General features: G+C 39.8%; 1 protein-coding gene across 1 annotated transcript in view; it reads right to left on the reverse strand.

The window, feature by feature from the left end:
* FAT3 (FAT atypical cadherin 3) overlaps positions 1 to 11,168 on the reverse strand; it is a 285,051-nt gene that overhangs the window by 71,572 nt on the left and 202,311 nt on the right. Inside the window, exons 15-16 of the mRNA XM_029285492.1 lie at positions 7,543 to 7,757; positions 6,256 to 6,393 (exon numbers count right to left, since the gene is read on the reverse strand). Coding sequence (XP_029141325.1) covers positions 6,256 to 6,393; positions 7,543 to 7,757 — 353 coding nt within the window. The remainder of the gene's footprint in view (positions 1 to 6,255; positions 6,394 to 7,542; positions 7,758 to 11,168) is intronic.

The raw sequence follows: 11,168 nt of genomic DNA on the forward strand, positions 1-11,168 counted from the left end.
GAGCCAGCATGGCTCAGCTTGGAAACCTCTCCCTTTCCCCTCAGCATGGCTGGCTCAGGAATTCTGGGAGTTGAAGTCCACGAGTCATAAAAGAGCCAAGGTTGCCTACCCCTGCACTAGATGATCAGTTAGGCAGTAGGAAAAAACTGAAATATTGCAAAACATGTAGAAACTGAGTGATTGACCAAAGAATGTAACTCAGAAAATACCTTCAACAGACTGAAGGAGAATAATCTGCTTTCTTCCTCTAGGATTCTATTAGAAAAAATCAAATAGTGAAAGAATTTGATGGCCTCAAGGTGTTTTGGGTTCTTTTCCCACCATCCTCAATCATTATAAGCAAAGGCTGTGACATCCCTAGTTTTCAACAAAGAGTACCAAGTGGTCTAATAACAAGTGTCTGGACTGCACTATTTGGCTTCTGAATACTGGCATTTCTGCATTTTCAGCTTCAATGTGACTCAAGTACTTTTTTAGTTAAAAAAAAATCCATAAACATAATGGCTCCAGTCTATTAAAATTGCTCCTAGAGATGATGCAAACTGCACATAATGGAGTACTTAAAAAACAAACATCTAAGCATCTTACATAAGAAATTTAATATCGGCTATGATAGTTTTCAGAAGTATCTGTCCACAAAAATGCTTTCAAACGCCCACAGATATCAAATATAGACTTAGAGCAGCCCGATCAATTGTATTACAAGAATGGATTCCAAAATTTATTTCTAAAAACCACACCATGGCTACGGTGTTTCCTGTGATAGCTGCAGGCTTAAGCCAGCCCTGTGAACTATGGTGCCCAACAACTATCTCATACCAACAGAACGCTTGGTTTCCTAGATTTAAAATATGTAAATATTCAGGGAAAAAAGGAAAGGATTGCAGAAGTAAGATGTTAAGTGTACCATTTTTTTTTAAAAAAAAATCTTCTATTTAAGGGTACTAATTAGATAGATATAGTGCCTCGGTTCTAATTTACATGAAAGCTGGGACATGACCATTGAAGTAAAGACAAGGATAGAGAAAGCTGAAATAGCATTCTTCAAAATGAAAAAAGTCTTCTGCAGTCACAACATAAGCCTAAGACTGAAAACCAGGCTTGTCAGATGCTATATTTTTTCTATCCTGTTCTATGATAGAAGTAGAGAGTTGGTCTCTGACAGAAGAGACTGGAAGCATTTGAAATGTGGATTTACAGGCGGGCTGTTACGTATAGGCTGGGTTGACAAGATCAGAAATGAGGAGGTGATAAGCCGCCTGGGAAAGCCAAGGGAAATCATCAATTAAAAAACGAAAGTCAGAATATTTCGGACATGTGATGCGACACCCAGAAAAATACAGCATACTCCATTTAATCCTCCAGAAAAAGATTGAAGGCAAACGAGGTCCAGGCAGAAGAAGAACATCGTGGCTTCAAAATCTAAGGGATTGTTTGGACAAAACTCAGCAGCACTTTTTCGTGCGGCTGCTGGTAAAAATAGGATCGCCAACATGATCGCCAACGTCCGATAACGGATATGGCATAAGAAGAAGAAGAAGTGCCAGTTTGGTGTAGTGGTTAAGGCATCAGGCTAGAAACCAGGAAACCCTGACTTCTAATCCTTCTTTAGGCCCAGCCAGCTGAGTGACTTTGGGCCAGTCACTCTCTCTCAACCCTAGGAAAGAAGCCACGGCGAACTACTTCTAAAAAAATCTTGCCAAGAAAACTGCAGGGATTTGACCTTGCAGTTGCCAGGAGTTGACAATGACTCAAAGGCAAAACAAAATATAGAACAGAATAAAATAAAATAATGATTGTAATGCTCCTTATACGGTTATTGATTGTAAACTCCTGATATACATAAATCTATGTGAAGATCTTCATTCTGATGTCCTAGCTCAGGGGTAGGCAACCTTAGCTCTTTTATGACTCGTGGACTTCAACTCCCAGAATTCCTGAGCCAGCATGGCTGCTCAGGAAATCTGGGAGTTGAAGTCCACGAGTCATAAAAGAGCCAAGGTTGCCTACATCTGTCCTAGCTTTTGGGCAAGAAGCAGACTTCTTGCCTAATATGACTTTAAGAAGACAATCTAGACATTAATGGTGCTCACTTTATTTATTGGGATGTATCCCCACTGGCTTCAGTTTGGATAAAAGCATTGGTTACCAAACCCTGCATTATTCTATGTCACTGTTCACCAGAGCACCAGAGGGAAGGACGAGAAATAATGGGTGGAAGCTGATGAAAGAAGCAACCTGGAATTAAGGAGAAACTCCCTGATGGTGAGGGCAATCAACCAGTGGAACAGCTTCCCCACAGAAATCGTGGGCGCTCCATCACTGGAGATTTTTAAGAAGAGACTGGAGAATCACCTGTCTGAGATGGTATAGGTCCTCCTGCTTGAGCAGGAGGCTGGACTAGAAGACCTCCAAGGTCCCTTCCAGCTCTATTCTATTCTATATAAGTTCATCCTCAACTGTTCACAGGTTTCTGCAGGTAGCAGCTACAGAGTTATTGAGAGTAGTCAATTACACACTTGATGAAATTATAGGTAGTCTTTGAGTTACAAGCATTTGTTTAGCAACCATTTGAAGTTACAACAGCACTGGGAAAAGTGACTTATGACCTGTCCTCACACTTACGACCCATTGCTGCATCCCCATGGTTACAGGATCAAAATTTGGGTGGTTGGCAACCAGCATGTATTTATGATGGTTGTAGTGTCTCAGGGTCATGTGATCGCCATTGGTGAACCTTCCCAGTCAGCTTCCCACAAGCAAAATAAATGGGGGAAGTCGGATTTGCTTAACGAGCGCATGGTTCATTAGACTCAAGATCATGTGAAGCGTTAATACCACTTTACAAGGCCTTGGTAAGGCCACACTTGGAATACTGCATCCAGTTTTGGTCATCACGATGTAAAAAAGATGTTGAGACTCTAGAAAGAATGCAGAGAAGAGCAACAAAGATGATCAGGGGACTGGAGGCTAAAACCTATAAGGAACGGCTGCTGGAATTGGGTATGTCTAGTTTAATGAAGAGAAGGACGAGGGGGGACATGATAGCAGTGTTCCAATATCTCAGGGGCTGCCCCAAAGAAGAGGGAGTCAAGCTATTTTCCAAGGCACCTGAGGGCAAGAGAAGAAGCAACGGGTGGAAACTAATCAAGGAGAGAAACTACCTAGAACTAAGGAGAAACTTCCTGACAGTTAGAACAATTAACCAGTGGAACAACCTGCCTCCAGAAGCGGTGAATGCTCCAACACTGGAAGTTTTTAAGAAGAGACTGGACAGCCATTTGTCTGAAATGGTATAGGGTTTCCTGCCTGAGCAGGGGGTTGGACTAGATGACCTCCGAGGTCCCTTCCAACTTTATTATTATTATTATTATTATTATTGTTGTTGTTGTTGTTGTTGTTGTTATTATTATTATTATTATTATTATTATTATTATTATTATTATTAACCACAGCAGTGATTCGCTTACCAACTGTAGCAAAAAAAATTGGATGTACCTCATTTAACAACTGCCGTGTTTGGCAACAGAAATTGTGATCCTAGTTGTGGTCCTAAGTTGAGGTCTACCTTTACTTTTATAAAACATGTATGACGTACAAGTGGGGGAAGTGGTGTGGGTGGAGTACAGGATGATGGGCCAACTATCCATTTCTAAGGCAAAAATATGCTCTGGAACATGCAGGGCTATATGAGCATCCTACATCACCTTAAAGCAATTTAACTCTTGGGATGCCACACTAATGTTGTGTGCAATCCTGTAATGGTTGTCATTTGAATCTATATTCTGATGCATAGATGTATTTTAATGTGCTGCCCATAATGGTGGTCATTTGAATCTATAATTCTTATATATGTATGTATGTATGTACGTATGCATGCATGCATGTATGTGTTTATTTAATGTGCCACCCATCTTGTCCAGAGATGACACGTTAATCCCGGACGTTTTAAGTTCCGAAGCAAGGCTTGACGGTCTGAAGACACAACCTCCAAAACGATTTTAGGGTGACTTAAAGTCACGTTGACGAATTAAGAAGGAGTTCTAAAAAGGGTGTCAGGTGTCTACCGTCGTCTAGGTGGGTGGGGAGACGAAACAGACGGACGACGACCGTTTGATAAATATTACGTGAGTCAAATATTGATAGCTCCAGCTGGCTGTGATACTAATATGGGAAGTATGTTTTTTTCTTTTGCATTAAGCAGCCTTGAGGCAAATAAGAGCATTTTTTCCCCCAAGTGGAGATCTTTTTCCTCTTTCAAAAAAACATAGCCTCCGGCTGAACTTGGTAGATCTCTGAAATGTTAAATAGGGCTGGCCTGGATTAGTACATGGACATGCCAGGACTGCAGAGTAAATTGATAAACACCATTATTACTTTATCTTCATCTTCATCAACTTCATCATAATCAAAATAAAGTTGGAAGGGACCTTGGAGGTCATCTAGTCCAACCCCCTGCTCAGGCAGGAAACCCTATACCATCATCAAGAAGAATCACTTCTATGCTGTTTGAAAGAAACTTAGTTGGATGTGCACATGTCATCTTCTATGAGAATGAAGCTTTACAGGTAATCCCCAACTTACAACCATTTGTTTAGTGACCAAGTTACACACAGCACTGAAAAAAGTGACTTATGAGCCTTTTGCACACTTACAACCGTTGCAGCATCCCCATGGTCACGGGATCAAAATCTGGATGCTTGGCAACTGACATGTATTTATGACAGTTGCAGTTCCCATAAATGTCTATGGAGATTCTCAGTCATCCAGGATTTATATTCCGTTCCCTTGTTGTCCAAGATACTTTTTCAACAGGCAGCTGGACTTTCTTGTCTTTCTGTGAAGACGTTTCGCTTCTCATCCAAGAAGCTTCTTCAGCTCTGACTGGATGTTGGGGGATGGAAGGATTTATACTCCTTCTACCATCCAGTCAGAGCTGAAGCTTCTTGGATGAGAAGCGAAACATCTTCAAAGAAAAAAACAAGAAAGTCCAGCTGCCTTCTGAAAAAGCACCTTTGGGACAGTGTCCAATAAATGCACTGACATGTATTTATGATGGCTGCAGTGTCTCAGGATCATGTGATCAACTTTTGTGATCCTCTGACAAGAAAAGTCAATGGGGAAGCCAGATTCACTCAACAACCCAGCCTGCCTTCCGTGCATTGAGCTCTCCAAGGTCCTGATTATCTTTGCCTGCCTGCCTCATCCATTCACTGTATTTGGCCTCAGCCAATTTCCTTGAGGTCCTCAGTCAGCCCTGTATACAAACTACAGTAATCCATTTGCAAAGTAAATGTGAAACATGCAATAACTAGGATTGCAGAAACTCTAATAGTGAAAATGGGTTATATCAATAGAACTTGCAATCCCAGAATATATATTTTTATATCTTGTGATATGTTTATAACACACTTGTGGTATTTTTATATCACACTTTGCCAATACAGAATATTCTATTCTATTCTATTCTATTCTATTCTATTCTATTCTATTCCATTCCATTCCATTCCATTCCATTCTATTTTCTATTCCTTAATTCTATTCTATTCTATTCTATTCCATTCCATTTCATTCCACTCCACTCCATTCTATTTTCTATTCCTTAATTCTATTCTATTCTATTCTATTCTATTCTATTCTATTCCATTCCATTCCATTCCATCCTTAGATCTATGTTCCACCTATTCTTCAGAATCTCAAGGTAGTTTACATATTCATATATTTTATCCTCACAAAAATTATGCAAGGTAGATTGAACTAAGATATATTGGCCTAAAATCACCCAGTGAATTTTTGTGGTTGGCTTGAACTTGAGGCATCTCAGTTTTGGTTCAATACACCTTTACCCCTATATCATATGAACTGTACTAATTCTTAAGAAAGCACCTCACAGGAAAGCTGCATGTTTATTTTTGTCTGTCCCCCCCCCTCTCTTATTTAATTTGTATTTTTTCTGAAAAATAGGAACTCCAAGCTTCTACAATCATGATGTCAGAAATGTAGCAAATACATTTGCTACTGGGATACTAGGAAAGGAGGGTGTTTAAACGGAAAAGCAATGGGAAAATGCCAAAGAATCTTCTTCCTAGCACTATTCCCGTGCTATGGCAGTGCCTGCTTAGGAAAATGACAAAGAATAATCCTGCGAAATATTTTTTTTTACTTCTATAACATAAATCCGTAGGTATTTATCAAGTATTAATACTAGCTGCATGAAGAAAGCAATGGAGAAGCAATGAAACTGGTTGACCTTACCCGTTCTCGGTCCAATCTGTTTTTAACTTTAATCAGTCCCAAGCCAGGATCAATTGTAAATTCATTATTTTGATCTCCGCTGATAATGGAGAAAGATATCTGTCCATTGGGAGGACTGTCCACATCTTCGGCGATCAACTTTGGAAAAACGAAGAATTATAAACAGAAGGGAGAACAATGACAATGAATTGATAAATTCCTCTGTATACCAAATCATCACAAGTGTATATACGGTTAAATGCTATTATACGATATACTTAAAACACTTCAATTGTCATTTATGGTCTATCAAGATTCCACAGAGGTGATTATCTAAAATAGGCAGGATATAACTACAGGACGTACTTTCCCAGGGAACTACTTGGACCAATCATGGCCTCACCCAAATAAAGTTCCACGATTAACTGCATGCTAGACCAAAAACGCCCAAATGGGGAAAATTGATTGGGGAGTTATTCTCAAGTTTGGGAAATTAATTCAATCATCATCTTGCAATTTGAAGACTTGCTTCACACATCCCTGCCTTGCTTTATCATGATTTATAATTGGCTTGATTATGTACCACAGAATGCTATAGCAAACTAAAGAAACTACATTATGGCTTAGCACAGTAATAAATTGGGTTGATGTAATCTTCATTTTAACAAGACTTTCAAAAAAATATATTGTTCCTGTAAAAATTTCCTGAATAACATTTAATTTTAAGTTTGCCAGTCAAGAAATTTCTCTCAACCTATTCATCTACCTACCTACCTACCTACCTACCTACCTACATCTATCTATCTATCTATCTATCTGTCTGTCTGTCTGTCTGTCTGTCTGTCTGTCTATCTCTATCCATCCATCCATCCATCCATCCATCCATCCATCCATCTCTATTGTTAGCCACCCAGCTAGTTAGCTATCTATCTAGCTCTGTACTAGACTGTCAGCTCAAAAAGTCGCCAAGATAAATTTTAAAAAACAAATATCTCCCTATTTACCTCCCTTTCCATCTCCCCATGTCTCTCTCCTTATATATCCTACCTCTGTCTGTCTGTCTGTCTATCTCTATTGTTAGCCAGTCAGCTAGTTAGCTATCTATCTAACTGTGTACTAGACTGTAATGAAGCCCTAGATATCATCCACATTTCTCCTAACTATGCTATATGCATAAACCTTTCCTAGACTTACTATACAGCATTTTCAAAATTATCAACATCTGTTATCACTAAGAAAGTGCGTCCTGTATTCACTCACAATTAGCCATTTACCCTAGTGATACGGGTAGAAAACCTCAGAACTCACCATTATTAATGAGTCCCCAACTGATGCGTCTTCACTGATGACCGCACTATAGACATCTTGGCTAAATCTTGGTGGATTATCATTAACGTCCGTCACATTTATATTCACTGTTGTCACGGCACTCAGAGCTGGGCTGCCCCCATCTTTAGCTTCAATGACAAGGAAGAAGTCCTTACACATTTCATAGTCCAAGGCTTCAATTACAGATATGGACCCTTGGAGAGAAAAGACAGGATATGAACATCATATGCATCCCTAAAGTCATAAACTCTTCTTTGAAAGCAAATACAAGTAACTTCAGTGACAGCAGAAAAACACAAAGCAAACAGTGAGAATACAGATTATATAGTAAAGCCACTTCCGATACACTTTTCATGTTGGAGGGAGCAAAGCAGGTAAGAATGAAAGAAAATATCTGAATCAATGCAAAAGTCACTGGATTCCTTTGATTAAAGCAGAGAAATATTTGAATTGGAAATTCAATTGTCATAGAGACATAATTCCTTAGGTGTTATTGGCATTTGATTCCTATCTTTTCAATTTCAAACAAATAATTAGATTCTGTGGGATCCTTGGGGCTCTCTGAGCTTGGTTGTTTTCTTGCAGATGTTTCATTACCAAACTAGGTTAACATCCTCAGAGTTAGTAGGATGTGGAGTTGACTCTCACTTTATATATTAGTGCAGGGGTCTTCAAACCTGGCCCTTTTATGACTTGTGGACTTCAACTTTCAGAATTCCTCAGCCAGTGTGCCTGGCTGAGGAATTCTGGGAGTTGAAGTCCAAAAGTCATAAAAGGGCCAGGTTTGAAGACCCTTGTCCTAGTGGTTTGTCCTGTCAGTGTTGGTGAGAGTAGTCTTGGTGGTTCCTTGATGAAGCTGTTGTTTATTGTTAGATTGCTTGTCTGAATTGGTAGTTCCTTAATTGGGGTATTGTTTGCTTGTTGATCATGTTGGTCTTGGTGTTAATCTCTGTTCAGCTGGGTGCTGAATGCCTTGATTTCAGACTGTTGGCTAAAAGTCCTATTTTATTCCAACCATTTGTCCTGGGAAACTTAGTTTATCTTTTTGTCTCTTTTGAATGCTATGTAGATGTCATTTATCTCTATGTGCCTGTTGATGGCCGATTTGTCTGAGTGCCAGGCTTCCAGGAATTCTCTAGCATTTTTGGATTTGGCTTGGTTGAAGATGCTCACAGTCTCCCAGTTGAAATTATGGATAAGTCTTCCATGTGTTGTGAACACTCTCTCAGCTGACATCTTTTTTCTACTTTCATTGAAAATTAAAAACTGGAAGCTGACATACGGCAAAGTACAAGTCTCTAGCTTCAACTTCACTTCCAGGATGTAGTCTTGGAAAATAAAAATGGCTGGTATCCAAAACTCTAGTATGTTTTTAGGAGAGGGCACTTCAAAAAAAAACAAAAAAAAAACCAGACCAAGATAAGACAAACATAAGCTGAGCTAGCAGACAGTATCTTTGGAGAGCTAAGTTAAGAATAGAATAATCTCAATGCAGTAGTGTATTTCTGGTATGTGAATAATAATCAGTGATGGCGAACCTTTTAGAGACCGAGTGCCCAAACTGCAACCCAAAACCCACTTATGTATCGTCGGGTGGGTGTGGCCCATTGGGTGGGCGTGGCCCACTGGATGGGTGTGGCCCATTGGGTGGGCGTGGCTGCGGTGGTAAAGCAGACTGGATGGGACTAAAAAGTTCAATCAATCAATTCCAATTTTGCGAGATCTTTTTTTTCCCCGCAAGAAGTTGAAATTGATTGATTGAACCTTTTTTCTTTTTTTGCACATGGCAGCGGAGACCTAAAGCAAAAAGGGTTTATAAAACCAAGCTGAAGGCCTAGGACTGGGGCGAGGGCGCGCGTGCCCACAGAGAGGGCTCTGCGTGCCACCTGCGGTACGCGTGCCATAGGTTCGCTCCACCACGGGGATAGTTTGTGAACCGGCAGTGAGAGCATCACCTTCTAAATGTGTTCCCCAAAGTGCCCTACCCCTTATGGCTTAATTTGAAAAAACAAAAAGGCCTCCAAAGACTATCTAGTTCAGCCATCCACTATCTTCCTATCTTCCTATCAACCACCGAAGGTTGGCCTGGATTTCAGACGGTTGACCAGAAATTCTTATTTCTCTTCAACCATTTGCCCTGGGAAATGCAGGTGCAGTTCTTTCCAACTTCAGGGGAAAAGATACTGTACATTTGTCAGCATGAACAAGCATTGGCATAAAACATCCATCACCGCTAGGTTTGGGGATAAGATTTTTTTTTAAAAAATAAATAAATTACAGGAATAAATTCATCAGATATTCTACATAATTACAGGATTGCTTTGAGTCTTTCGTGCCTACTGCTGATTTGTTGATAGGGAAGCTGTCATTCATTAACACATAATAAATGCCTCATTGGTAATTAAATGTCACTATTTTTAATTGATTTACCTTCTTGTCTTCCTTGGAAATAGAGCTTTAACTATTGTTTTTGTTCCAATACCAAGGAGACGTAATATGCTAATACCACTCCAGCTCTCTCAAATATTAAAACTTAAAGTGCCCTTGAGTGGTATCGCAAAATCTCTTCTGACTAAAAAAAAAATGAGATTTCACAAACTGACAGAAAAGAAAGGGAATAGGAAAACAAAACAAAGCAAAAAAAAGCACAAAAACTCTGCATGGAAGCGTGAATGAACCTATTTTTTCCCCTTTCATTGATAGCAATGGAAAAATATAGAAGAGACTTGTTTTTGTTGTTGTTCAGTTAACACAGTGTTTCTCAACCTTGACAATTTTAAGGCATGTGGACTTCAACTCCCAGAATTCCACAGCCAGCAAGGCTGGCTGTGGAATTCTGGGAGTTGAAGTCCACATGCCTTAAAATTGTCAAGGTTGAGAAACACTGAGTTAACATGATGTCAGTGAGAAAAGCCTTTGCAAAAATACAACTGGTATATGAATCTAAAAGGAATAAAAGACCCAAATACAGGTAGTCCTTGGCTTACGATCACAACCGATCCCAACATTTCTTTTGCTAAGCGAAGCAGTTGTTAAATGAATTTTGCCCCATTTTATGACCATTCTTGTCACAGCTGTTAAGTGAATCATTGCAGGTGGTAAGTTAGTAACACGGTTTGTTAAGTGAATTTGGCTTCCCCACCGATTTGCTTCTCAGAAAGTCGCAAAAGGTGATCACATAACACACGACATCACAAGGGTGAAAAACGGCCATAAGTCACTTTTTTCAGTGCTGTTGTGACTATGAATGATCACAGAATGAACGGTCGTTAAGTCGAGGACCTGTACCGTCATCTGTATGCTGCTTCTCTTGTGACTTCTTTGATGTTAGATAGCAGGTTTCCAAAATCTGAATGAAATTTGACGAGCACCTACACAAAACAGGGTCTTCTCAGTGGCAGCACCTTCCTTCCTGAACGCCCTCCTAAGGCCGGATGACTTTCTATCGTTAGCACAACTACCTCACTCCATTTTCCACGCTCCAGCCTGGTCCTCTGAACTGAACTGTCAAACGAAATCTCAGGCCTTCAAATTGATTTGGAGATTGGACAGACTTTGTCCAGGCATGTATGTATGTATGTATGTATGTATGTATGTATGTATGT

Source organism: Protobothrops mucrosquamatus, unplaced genomic scaffold (genome assembly GCF_001527695.2).
Source record: "Protobothrops mucrosquamatus isolate PMUCROS unplaced genomic scaffold, P.Mucros_1.0 scaffold1771, whole genome shotgun sequence".
NCBI classification, from domain to species: Eukaryota; Metazoa; Chordata; class Lepidosauria; order Squamata; family Viperidae; genus Protobothrops; species Protobothrops mucrosquamatus.